The 13,394-nt window shown below is 36.4% G+C and overlaps 3 protein-coding genes across 3 annotated transcripts; all 3 read right to left on the reverse strand.

The window, feature by feature from the left end:
• Positions 1-1,463: 1,463 nt before the first annotated feature.
• si:ch211-240l19.8 lies at positions 1,464-2,079 on the reverse strand. Its single transcript, NM_001082930.1, has 2 exons — positions 2,057-2,079; positions 1,464-1,953 (listed from the first exon to the last, which is right to left on the reverse strand). Exon 2 carries the CDS (start codon positions 1,949-1,951, stop codon positions 1,547-1,549), a length of 405 nt encoding a protein of 134 aa, NP_001076399.1. The 5' UTR covers positions 1,952-1,953; positions 2,057-2,079; the 3' UTR covers positions 1,464-1,546.
• Positions 2,080-5,558: 3,479 nt separating this feature from the next.
• Positions 5,559-6,688, reverse strand: si:ch211-240l19.7. The gene is given in 2 exon segments (NM_001082929.1): positions 5,559-6,127; positions 6,666-6,688. A coding segment is annotated over 1 exon segment (405 nt). The 5' UTR covers positions 6,126-6,127; positions 6,666-6,688; the 3' UTR covers positions 5,559-5,720.
• A 4,278-nt stretch (positions 6,689-10,966) lies between these two features.
• On the reverse strand, positions 10,967-11,611 carry si:ch211-240l19.6. The gene is given in 2 exon segments (NM_001082928.1): positions 10,967-11,489; positions 11,567-11,611. A coding segment is annotated over 1 exon segment (408 nt). The 5' UTR covers positions 11,488-11,489; positions 11,567-11,611; the 3' UTR covers positions 10,967-11,079.
• Positions 11,612-13,394: the final 1,783 nt, after the last annotated feature.

The following is a 13,394-nucleotide window of genomic DNA, read 5'->3' on the forward strand; positions in this document are numbered from 1 at the left end:
GTTGTATTAACTATGAACAGAGATTTACAATAGAGCTGCTATTAATAATGAGAAGTATGCAGATACATATGAACAATTACAAAGGTTTATGTACAGTGGGTATGTACAATTCAAGATGACTTGATTGACAATTAATAAACGATGCAGTGTTTATGGGGTATGGTACAGTAAGTTATGATGAGAGTAAGGGGGTGTATGAGGGGGGCAAAAGAGTCAGTGGAGGAGCAGAGTTCTAAAGGGAGACAGCTCTGGGGGAAAAGCTGTTCCTCAGTCTGCTGTTTTTTTTTTTCGGGGGAACCTAAAGCACCTGCTGGAGGGCAGGATAGAAAACAGTCTGTGACCAGGGTGAGAGGAGTCCCTTGAGAAAACTGTATGCTCGTATATTGTAATACTCTCTCATTGTATTGTATGTATACATATATTTTTGGGGGACACTGCAGTCCATATCCTCGCCTACTTTAATATTTTAAATGATCTGTATAATCCAAATAAACGAATGTTTACAGGCGTAACATATGTGATTAGCAGATAAAGTGGGAAATTTATTAAGTGCTACAAGTGAGAAATAAATCTGTGAGCAGAAATAACAAAATGGATTTGACAGCCAGATCCATTGATGGGCATTTTTGGTGTCGTCCCTGAGAATATTTCAGTAAAGATATACATGTACGTTCGGTTATTGCTTTCACTGCACTACTAGCAAGACGTTTAATGTTATTCAAGTGGAAAAGAGTAGACCCCTAAACACACGCTGGCAACACAAATTGGAAAAGATACAATACATGATTTGAGGCTCGAAATGCAAGTTCCTAGACAGATGGCCCCCCTTTATTAAATACTTTGAGGAGCTCCCTGGCCTTTAGAATAAATGCATTTGTTTATTTTTTTTTTCCTTTTTTCTTCTATGTTATGTCTATTTTGTGCTCTTTGGATGTCACCATACTCTTCATGTCAAATGATAACATACCTGCTAAAAATATGACAATGTATGATGTACAATGTAAGATGCACCTATTTAGTATATTCCTTCTTTTAGATGTTGCCAAGCCTCTCGTGTTAAATGGTAACATATGGACTGAACAAATATGGTACTGTTTTCTCACTGTCAACTCAGAAACTCTGGACTGATATAAGTTTAATTTTTATTTAATTTTCTTTTCTTTCAATGCTGTGGTTGTGGTAGGGGTAATGTAATGCTTTGAATTATAGATGCAAAAAAACTCAATAAATAAATATTCAAAAAAAGAAAAAAAAGGATTTGACCACAAGGCATGAATTTGATTAATCTAACCCTGATTAACCTAACCCTGTGCATATGCCAAAGTAGTTGGCGGTTCATTCCGCTGTGGTGACCCCTAATAAATCAAGGACTAAGCTGAAGGAAAATGAATGAATGTATGATTTTGACACGCACTAAACACACTTCAATAAGTCAATGTTCAATGCAAAACACACACAGATGGTTCAGTGATTGCTGTTCAACTTTATTGTTATCGAGCATCACACAAAGGAGGCTGTCTCAGAGCATAGCTTTACAAGTTGAAACTTATTTTGCTTCATACCTGTAAAAGAAGGTTCCTTTGTTCAGATAGCAAGTAACGGCGAAAGACCCATACTGAACTAATTTGTTGCAAGTGCCCAAATGATCGTCGAAAGTCTTGTCTTTGTCCCAAATCTCCAGCTTCACGTCATCACCGCATTTGCAGTTTGGGAAGTTGAACTCTGCAGACCATGTAGGATTAGCGTTATCCTTGTGATATTCAGTCTGCCCCCCGGAAACAGCGCCACACCAGACCTTCACGTAGGGATCGGGTTCGTTTCCGAAAGGATCCCCGGTGAGGTCCCTGGCATGCAAGCCAAACACCCGAACAGAAGCACTGGCAAAGTCCAGCTGAGACGCCAGCATCAGCACGGCCAGAGAAACCAGCCGGAGATCACAAAAGACTGCCATGACTGTGAGAAACAATATATATGTTACATTTTAGTGTCACTTTAACACATACAGAAATACCTGGATTATATCTAAGGTGTGATTCCAATGTTAAAGATGTCTTACCTTGCTTGTGTTAGGTGTCGTGTGCTTGTTTTTTGATCCAGGCCCCCTTTATAACGCAATCACCAACGCAAAATTTGTTCATTTGCTGATCAACAGATGGGTAAATCCCATGCATATCTGCTATCAGATTTGCTGAACCAACTTTTTTTTTTATGTTGGCACATTTAAATGTGTCAATTCAGCGAGTTCAAAGTGATCTTAAACATCCACTGCTCTTTGCCAGCTACCAAAACACTGATTTTTCATTTATATACACTGTTAAAATGCTGGGTTTTACACAACATGTAGGAATTAACTTATTAGTTTTTACAAATTTAAGTGGATTGAACATGAAGCAATTAAGTTGCCCCGTCTAAAAACCTCAAGAATTGTGTTATTTCAGCTCATTTTAAATAAGTAGTTTGAACAAGCAGCAATATAATTGTTTCGTAAGCAGATAACAGCTTTCATTTTTATTTTTGACTTATAAACAACCTGACACTGCAGTTAATTTCATCCTATATTTATTAACACTCAAGAAACCTGTTATCTTCATGCAAACATCATTTAATTTTGGTTTGATCGCTTCAACAATTTAAGATCCATGACATGTTTCACTGCTTTTAATTGTTGTGCTTAAGGCCCAACAGCCAAATACAGGTGGCATATATTACTATATTATCTCTTTGAGAAGCTGCTGTGCCATGTACATTAAAGGTTTTAGCATCATTGTAAAAATGTGTCACATATTTAATTCACTTGGTGGGCACATTTGTTTTTGTGTGTTGCTAAGCTGTAGATATTTTGGAAAGCACATTGTTATGGAACTGCTCCAAGTCAAAGCACAATCTGACTGATATGCAGAGGAGCGTCTTGCTCAAGGACAGGACACAGAGCACATGTAAATTAGCACAATCCTTTAAAGGGATAGGTCACGCACTAATAATAATAATAATGATGATGATGATGATGATAATAAAACAATAACAAAGCAATAAAAACACTGCTACTAATTTGCATGCTCTCAGGCTATAAAATATGCAGGTGAATTTTTCAGTAAATGTTTTTTAGCCAGGACTGTGATACATAATATACTGCTAATCAGTTTGAGAGCCAAAAAATAGTAAAATATTTTCAAAAACTGTGTATACCTGTGATTTGCGCATGAGATTGAACATTATACGCAATATTATGGTCTAATTTACAGGCTTTAGTGCAGGGTTGTCTAAACTCGGTCCTGGAGGGCCAGTGTCCTGCTGAGTTTAGCTCCAACTTGCTTCAACACACCTGCCAGGAAGTTTCTAGTATATCTAGTAAGAGCTTGATTAGCTGGTTCAGGTGTGTTTGAGTAGGCTTAAAGCTAAACTCTCCAGGACACCGGTGTCCTGACATTTTATTCTACCCATCAGATTATGCTACCAACATTGTATTTGAATGGTTCTGAGATTGGGGTTAGGGATTAGGTAGGTTAGGGCGATATTACAGCTTCATACCACATAAAAATTACACTGGTAGCAAAATCTGATGGGTAGCATATTTCATCATCAAAATGTGCTACCTAATCTGACATGGTAAGACAAATGGACAGAACACCAGCCCTCCAGGATTGAGTTTGGACACCCCTGCCACCCCAGCCACAAGTATTAATCTTGTATTGCTCTCATGAATTTTTTATGTTACTCTCAAAATAAAATAGCCATTGACTTGAGTTTTAGGAATCCCCAAGGACCAATTTCAACAACAACAACAAAAAAACATACTTATTTAACATTCTACTCATCAATAAAAAGTCACCTTTTTTGTATCGTCTTAAGTTGTAATATTTGGGTGGACTATCCCTTTAAAACATTAGACATAGTAAAAAATAAACAAATAAAGGCAATTTGGGGCAAATATAGCAGCAAGTTAATAACTGCTTGTATATATTATACCTTTCTGCATTGAATGTATTTAATACAAAAGTAGAGAGTCAGTGCCCTCTAGTGGTACACTTAGTAAATAATGTAATGGTCTGTGTAAATGTTTCTTTAAGACCCATCCTGACTGTTTTCTTCAAGCACCCGCAATTAAGAAAGGGAGTTGTGGAGATCAAATTTTCCTGTGCCAGACTATTTGCGATCAGTAACCTCCCAGCAAACAATTTTGTGTTTAATAGACGTCTAATAGACATCTGGGCTAAAACACTTCAGTGACTTGAGCGACTTCTACGACCTCTATGTCTTGATTCAGTAATTTCACTTTTATGACAACGAAAAGGTTGTTTTCAGCAATTTTAACATGAAATAACTGAACATAAACATAGGAGACAGAGAAAAATTATCATTGTAGAAGCAAATTCTAGATGGCACTTAAGAGGTTTTTGCATCTAAACTCTTCATATATATATTTTTTTCACAATGGTACCTGTTGTGCATTGTTCTATTATTTTTGGGCAGAAGCCTGCATAATTTTTAATAAAAGCAACAAAACAACAACTATCTGGTTGAATAAAAGTAACTTTAAGTCAGAATTTGCCAGGGGTATTAATAATTTTATGCTTGACTGTATTTGTTTAGAAAAAAAACAGTGTATTTAAGATATCCCAGTACTGGGTTGAGGCTGGAAGGGCATTCGCTGCATAAAATATATACCAGAATAGTTTGCGCTTCATTCCTCTGTCGCGACCCCTGATAAACAAAGGCAAGAGACTAAAGCTGACTTTTCTCCCCATAGACTTCCATTCATACACACGCGAATGCGTCAGACCGAAAAATGCAAGCTCGTGCGACAAGTTTAGCAGTTCGCTGCATTGCAAAGTTCAAGCTTGGTAAACTTTGACCTACGAAATCGCATCACTTAACTGCGTGAGACCAATCAAGGATCAAAACATGACCTCTCCGGACAGAAATTAAACTATATGCACCAATCACTAGTTTTTTTAAATGTCTAATCATCTTGTTTAATCCCGCTTCTTTTCACAGAATTTGGCAAGCTCAAACTCTAGTGTGACCGAAGCTGTAGGCCAGGGGTGTCAAACTCAATCCCTGGAGGGCCGAAGCCCTGCACAGTTTAGTTCCAACCTTTCCATTGAAGAGACCAATCGAGGATCAAAACATGACCTCTCTAGACAGAAATTAACAATATGGACCAATCGCTCACCTTTTTAAATGTCTAATCATCTTGTTTAATCCCGCTTCTTTTCACAGAATTTGGCAAGCTCAAACTCTAGTGTGACCGAAGCCGTAGGCGAAGAAAAATGAATGAATGTTCTGTACGCAAGTGTCATCATCCAACTTCAGCTATATGTATTAATGTAGTCATTTCTGCAGCGCCACCAATAGGAGTTGAACAAATAATAACAAACATCTGATCCCAGACTGAAACACGCATACATTGGTACCTTTCCATTGAAGAAACAAAATTAAATTAAATTAAATAAAAAGTGTTTGATTCAATTCTTATTTGATTCAGTAATGGTAATAAATGTTTCATAACCCCTGCATAGAATTTCTTGCAACATTAAAGACACTCACAAAAGGCTCAATTTGTCTTATTTTATTAGAATAAAATACATATATATTTTTAAAGCAAAGTCAGCAGCTGGTACATTTGAAATAACATCTCACAAGTCAAAATACACAGTTCAATGTAGTGTATGCTGTTCAATTTTATTTCCACCGAACACCCTTACAAATGTGGAACAGATTTATTTCACATCATACTTGAAACTCATAGTTCCTTTGCCCACAGAGAAAGAAACCTTATTGTTAGTTCCTGATGCCACGGTTCCACTATACGAGCCTATGCGATCGTCATACTTCGCGTCTTTGTCCCACACCTCCAGCCTTATAGTGTTACGGGAAACACAGCCTGAGAGGTAGTACTCTGCATCCCAAGAAGGATTAGCGTTGTTTTTGAAATAGCCCGTCACCACAGAAGAGCTACCGCACCAAATCTTGACGTATGGGTCTGGTTTGTTTCCCAAAGCATCACCAGGGAGGTTACTGCCTTTTAAACCAGACAGCACAACAGCGGCTTTGGCAAAGTCTAGCTGAGATGACAGCATCAGGACGGCCACAAACACCAGCTGGAGATGGGTGAAGACTGCCATGGCTGTCGTAAGAGAAAAGGTTGACACAAATTAGGGCCACACAATATATCGTTTCAGCATTGATACAGTAGTTACATCGCAGCATATGCAATTATTTGCATGTGTTTTTGAGGCATAAAGAATTGTATTATAAGGACTATTTGTCATTGATTTTTTATTCAGTGAAGACAGTATTATTTTACATGTGAATATTTAATTGTCTGAATGTACCTGAATTCTCTTAGACCTTATTTAATTTGCATCTTTATATTGTATTTATCTATGATTATGCACTGTTTTTATATGTTATGCATGATTCACTCCCCTATACAATCATTGCAATTAATCTAAAATTATTAATTCTTTCCCAATAGAGATGTTCAAGTTATCTGGTTAAATTATATTCATAATCGCAATACATATTGCAGAAAGACAAAATATTGCAATGTTCATTTTTTCCTATATTGCGCAGCCCTAATGTAAACATTAATGTTATGATAAAGCCCATAATAAAAGATAATAACAAGAAGCTGAGGCGATTTAGTGTTGAAGATGCCTTACCTCAGTTGTTCCGGGTTCCGTGTGAACTCCTTATGATCTTCACCCAGTTTATAAAGCCGATATAATCACAAAAATCTCCTTGATCAACAGGTGCGAAAATCCCATGAGCATCTGCGTTGGCCTACTTTCCACGGATCACCCAAAAATGTTTCCAAAATATATACGTATTCAAATATTCAGAGTAATTATCTGCCCTGTTATTTAAGAAGAGTTCATTTGCTAAAAACAGACACAGCTTTTAATCATGTACGTGAATTAATGATAAATTTATTTGTTTAAAATGCAGAAAACACTGGGTTGTGTCTGTTGTATAGTTGTGTATCTGTTGGTTTTAAACTTTAATATATAAAAAAAAGCATTTTAACCCCTTTAACTACCCCATCAAGAGAAAAAAATGTTTAGAAAAACATAGAAAAAACTCGTTATGTCACTAGTTAATGCATTTTTTTTTCAACAGTTGCCATACATTCATTCATTTTCTTGTCGGCTTAGTCCCTTTATTAATCCGGGCTCGCCACAGCGGAATGAACCGCTAACTTATCCAGCAAGTTTTTACGCAGCGGATGCCCTTCCAGCCGCAAACCATCTCTGGGAAAAGATGCTATACAGTAATTTATAAAATATCAGCCTCTACCAAATCGTTGATATGTCGGTTTATGGTAAAAGTACCATAATTAATACATATACTATGAAAAATCTGAAAATAAGAATTGAAAGCCTATTTTTTTTTTTTTTTATTAAAAATGAAACGCCTTTGACTAGTAACAAAGAGCTTAGACTGACCAAGAGGCGACAGTCAATAGAATGTTCTATTGTAACAGCAGCGCCCAGCAACAGCCCTGGTTTCCGGCATTTTAGAGTGAAAGCGATCGGCTGTCCATTGGATCTTATTGCTGTTGTGATTGCGAGCAGCTTCTTTGTTTTTTATTTATTTATTTAAAAAAACGCATTAAAGCTGAGATACAACCTAAAAGACGACAATACAACACTTACTATCACAATCATCAGCACTCTTAATAGTTTATTTTAAAGACTCATAATATGCTGTTGTTCTATTGGAGTTTTCATTCAAAAATGGCCGCCGCCATCTAGTGGCTGTTTCACAAATTGCACTTGAGTGTCGCCTCTTGGTGATTCTATGCTCTTTGATACGAAATCACCTTTATTTTTTGAGGCATGTCATGGAAATATTACTTATTTAACATTTTTTCGTTTTTTCCTTTTTTTCTTACAATAAAATCAAAATCAAGTGTAACACTGCAACAGGATTATGTTTATTTGATTTGTTTTATTTTTTATTTTTGTAAGCCAACAATGCTGTGTAGTGTGAACCATTATTTAAAACAGTCATTCTTTAAATTACTAACAGTCATTATTTAAAACAGTGGTCAATCATTTGGTAAAGTGGCAGTCAAAGGATTAAGAAGAGTGGGAAAAAAAAGGAAGCACTTGGCAAAATTATACACTGTAAAAAATCCTGAATTCTAGTTGATTAGTGTTGGGACAACATGTTAACTTAGTTTTTTTTTACAAGTTTAAGTGTATTGAACATAAAACAATTGTTTGCCCCCCCAAAAAATCCTGTTTACTGATCTAATGAGTCGGCATCAAACCTCTCACAGAGTTACATGGGCAACTGCTAATGGTGACTGTCTAGTGCCAAAGTGTAAGACCTCATTTGGTTAACCTGTCTTCTGTGTAAAGGGAGCCAAACTGTGGAATTATTTACCTGTTAGCCTAAAATCAGAAAGTAATATAAATATTATTAGTAGTGTTTTTAAAAGTGTTTAAAAACAAAACAGCAGTGTTTGCACAAATAGTCTACTGTTAGTTTGTTGGATCATGTCGCCTTTGCTTTTGCCTTCAGTAATTTTATGTAAAGAATTATAATGTTGTATATAGGTTTTTTTTAGGCCACCTTTAGACAGGTGTTGAGGATTACCAAGTTCGCTAAAACACTTAAACCAATGCATCTGGTTGCCCAGTGTAATTGTGATGTCCATGTCAAATAAATAAATAAATAAATAAAATAAAAAAACTCAAGAATTGTGTTGTTTCAGCTCGTTTTCAGGGGCGGATATCACCAATAAGCAGGGTAAGCGGCTGCTTAGGGCCCCAGAAAATCTAAGGGCCCCCAAATAAATACCTAGAAGTATTAATTATATCTATAAATTATGTATAATGGCAGCACGTTGGCGCAGTGGGTAGCACATTCACCTCACTGCAAGAAGGTCGCTAGTTTGAGCCTCGGCTGGGTCAGTTGCATGTTAGGTGGTTGTATGTTCTCCCTGTGTTGGTGTGGGTTTTCCTCCGGGTGCTCCGGTCACCCCCACAGTCCAAAGACATGCGGTATAGGTGAATTTGGTTGGCTTAATTGTCCGTAGTGTACGTGTGTAAATGTGTGTGTGTGTGTGGATGTTTCCCAGTAATGGGTTGCGGCTGGAAGGGGATCCGCTGCGTAAAACATATGCTGGATAAGTTGGCGGTTCATTCCACTGTGGCGACCCCTGATTAATAAAAGGACTACGTAGAAAAGAAAATGAATGAATGAATAAATGGATTCGTTGCTGAAAGAAAGTTGCACGTACAGACTTGGGGGGACACAGAGTGCATGTGCACATGTGGGGTAATTCACACACCTTTATCAAATAAGATCAGGGTCAGATAAATATTGACAAACTGCTCAAATTACATGAGAACAGTGACCCGAATTAAACCCCAGAGACAGAGTTATGGATAAATAGTAAAAATATTAATCACTTTACCTCGGCTAACCAAAAATAAATCGTGATTTTGCTACAGTAAACACATTTTAACCAGGGTAGCTATTTAGGTGGTGTAATGACATACATACAAATACGAACATAATACAAACATACAAATAAAAAAATAAAACAACAACAAACCCAACATTTGTAGTACACCACCAACATGACTTTTACTATAACAAACTAATTTCTGTTAAAAATAAAAGGACAAGCTTGCTCACAATGAAATGAACTCACCCTCGTGTCGCATCGCGTCTTTCTTCTGTGGAGACATGGAGTACTTTGTTAACGTTTACTGTTCGTGATGTAGAATGCTGAGGGAAGGAAAGAAGTTACGTAAATTTACTGTAAGTTATAGAGTATTATCTGCGCCCAAACAAACTAAAAATAAAAGTCACTTTACCTGATGATCTTCACCTGACGTTGCGTTATGCGTGATTGGCTTGTGTATTGGATGAATCGATTCATTCATTCACACGATTCACATGAAGCAATAAACGACTCGTCTGGTGTGCATAATTGAACATAACCACACGACACGAATGTAAAGGTATTACACGTGTATTGTGTGTGTCCAAGGTTAAAATAAAACTTGTTAACCTGATGTTGGAGTTATTGTAATAATGACGTGACGGCATTAATCTTGAAACGTAATGGATGTGTTTACCTCATAAAGTAGGCTACTATTGACTTAAGTAGCCTATGCTATATGACAGTTTATTTATTTTTTTATTTATTTATTTTAAACTCTGAACAGCCCCTACATTAGCTATTATAGTAAGAAATGGGGCTTTATTACTGCTTTGATTTGCCTAACCATAGTTTTACTACACTTTTTCACTGTTGTAAATGTTCAACATCATGGTGAATTGGTTATTACATTGTATCATAATAATGTAAAAAAAAAAAAAAAAAAAAAAAAAACAAGGTTAATTCTTGGTGTGAATTAGAATGACCCCCTTTCGTATTAATTCAATTCAATTCAATTCAGCTTTATTTGTATAGCGCTTTTACAATGTAGATTGTGTCAAAGCAGCTTCACATAAATGGTCATAGTAACTGGAACAGTGTAGTTCAGTTTTTAGTGTTTAAGTTCAGTTCAGTTCAGTTTAGCTCAGTTCAGTGTGATTTAATCATTACTGAGAGTTCAAACACTGAAGAGCAAATTCATCGATGCATAGCTCTACCAATCCTGAACCATGCGAGCCAGTGGCGACAGCGGAGAGGGAAAAAAAACTTCACCTGATGGGAGTGAAGAAAAAAAACCTTGAGAGAACCAGACTCAGTTGGGCACGACCATTTTAATTTCTCCGCTGGCCAAAAGTTTTGTGCAGAGCTGCAGTCACCGCGGAGTCAGGAGTCAGGTTTTGGTTTGTATACAGTAGGTTTTCTCAGTATGGGTTTTGTTTTGGTTAGGGATCTTCATAACATCTGCACCCCAATAACCTTTATTTATTGGTTAATTATTTATTTTGGGTTTACATGATCAGAAAATTAAATCTTGCTTCATTGAAAGACCCCTCACAAAAAGCATTTCTCCAAGTAGATTTTATTGAATATCAATTGCATACAGAGCATATTCAAAAGGCTATATTCAATGCATATTGTTCAGTGTTTTTTCTAGCTAGTTACACATTAGAACATATTTATTGCTTGAGCTCATACTTGTAAAACAGAGATCCTTTTTTCAGATGACAAGTAACAGAGGACAACCCATATTCCACAGTTTTAGTACATGTGCCCAACTTATCATCGAAATTCAGGTCTTTGTCCCACACCTCCAGCTTCAGGGTTTCTTTCGATTTGCAGTTTGGGAAGTTGAACTCTGCAGACCACACAGGATTAGCGTTATCCTTGTGATATTCTGTCTGCCCCCCGAAAGTAGAGCCACACCAGATCTTGACGTATGGATCGGGTTTGTTTCCGGCAGGATCTCCAGTGAGGTCTCTGGCATATAAAGCAAACACCCGAACAGAAGCACTGGCAAAGTCCAGCTGAGACGCCAGCATCAGCACGGCCAGAGAAACCAGCCGGAGATGATTAAAGGCTGCCATGACTGTCAGAAAGAATATGGTAGATTTAATACAGAAATAAGAGCATAAATTCAATGTTAACAGTAGCAAGAAGCCTTACCTCACTTGTTTTGGATGCAGTGTGAATGCTTTAGGATTCTCAAACCCTTTATAAAGCCGATGCGGTCGCTGAAATCTTACAAAGGATGATCAACAGGTGGTGAATTCCCATGTGTGTTCATTTTCTGTGTTGGCCTGTTTATTTTTGTCAGGTCTCCAAGAACACAGTAACAAATTACACTCCCTGATCCGTTGATTCTCGACTTCTGCTGCAACATTCAGATAGTAGGGTCCAAACTTGGCATGAACACAATGAAAGCGTGAATCCATCAGGTCTTAATAATGGTTGAACATCTACTGTGGTATATGTGTGAGCAGTGTTTATTTATTATATATAAATGCACACAAGAGTGGACATATTGATATATATCAAGATTTGTTTTGCCTATATACAAATGACACAGTATTTAACTGTAATATAAACCATCATAATGTATGAGGGTTATGCAGTATGTTACTGTATTTTAAAGTTGCATTGTGAAAATATTCACAGTAAAGATATACATACAATACTGTAAACAAATATACAGCAATATAATAGTACTGTAAATGTAAATACCGTTTTTTGCGGTAATTGATTTACAGTAAGTTACAGTAGATTCGACGGTTAATATATATCTTATATATTATTAGAGAGTTTTTATTATATATATATATATATATATATATATATATATATATATATATATATATATATATATATATATATATATATATATAAATGTATTGCTTAAACTCATAATTGGTGAAGGTTTTTCCTCGCTGCTGTCGCCACTGGCTTGCATGGTTCGGAATCTGTAGAGCTGCGCATCGATGAATTTGCTCTTCAGTGTTTGGACTCTCAGTAGAGATTATTAAACCACACAGAACTGAGCTAACTGAACTTAAACACTGAAAACTGAACTACACTGTTTTAATTTACTATGATCTTCTATGTAAAGCTGCTTTGACGCAATTTACATTGTAAAAGCACTATACAAATAAAGGTGACAAGGAAACGGTAATGACCCATTCTGCACCGCTATGGTACAAGTGTCCAAGAGATCATCGAAATTCAAATCATATATGAATATACACGAATGCATGTTTTAGTTTTGTACATTAGTGTTTTTTAAAACATTTTTTACACAATTTTAAATTGATTCAAATTAAAATGTTAATACAACCAGCTTCAGAAAATTGAGTATACTCAACTTTCAACCCCAGTACTGCCACTCGATTTAAACGGAGTATTCTCTAAAGCATCCTAAAGCTGGTTGCCTTAAAATTAAACGTTAAGTCAATGTTTTTATTTTATTTTACAGTGCTGTAAAATATTACTGGTTGCCTTAATTTTTTTAAGTGAACCTTCACAAACTAATTTCAAGAGGAGCTATATCAATTAATCATGGCAGGTCTCGCATCTGCAATCGCAAGTAATCAGATTAATCCAAACTCACTATAAGTAGCCTGTCTAAAACTACTCCAACCTCACCATCCACCCCATCTTCCCCCCTTCCCTCTTTTACCAGGTGAGCTCTCGAGAACTACCTGATCTCGTATTCCCCCCTACATGCTTTTCGACCAGGTTGGAGCCCTGGCTTCATCTATCTCCGAACTCAGGGTTCTCTCTCGGGACAGCATGCCAAACTAACCAATATTATCAAGCAATATCCAAGTGAGAACTCTTAAATTAAATCAAATTATGCTCATTTTAACTTACAACACCTTAAACAGACTTTAAAAATCTTGTTTAACTTAAACAATAAGTTAGAAATATAATTAGGTTAATATAAAAGCAGTATATCGTCATGATCATATCATTTTTCACATTGTATATGTGTATAGGG

This window comes from Danio rerio, chromosome 4, assembly GCF_052040795.2.
Source record: "Danio rerio strain M-AB ecotype USA chromosome 4, GRCz13ab, whole genome shotgun sequence".
In the NCBI taxonomy this organism is placed as follows: Eukaryota; Metazoa; Chordata; class Actinopteri; order Cypriniformes; family Danionidae; genus Danio; species Danio rerio.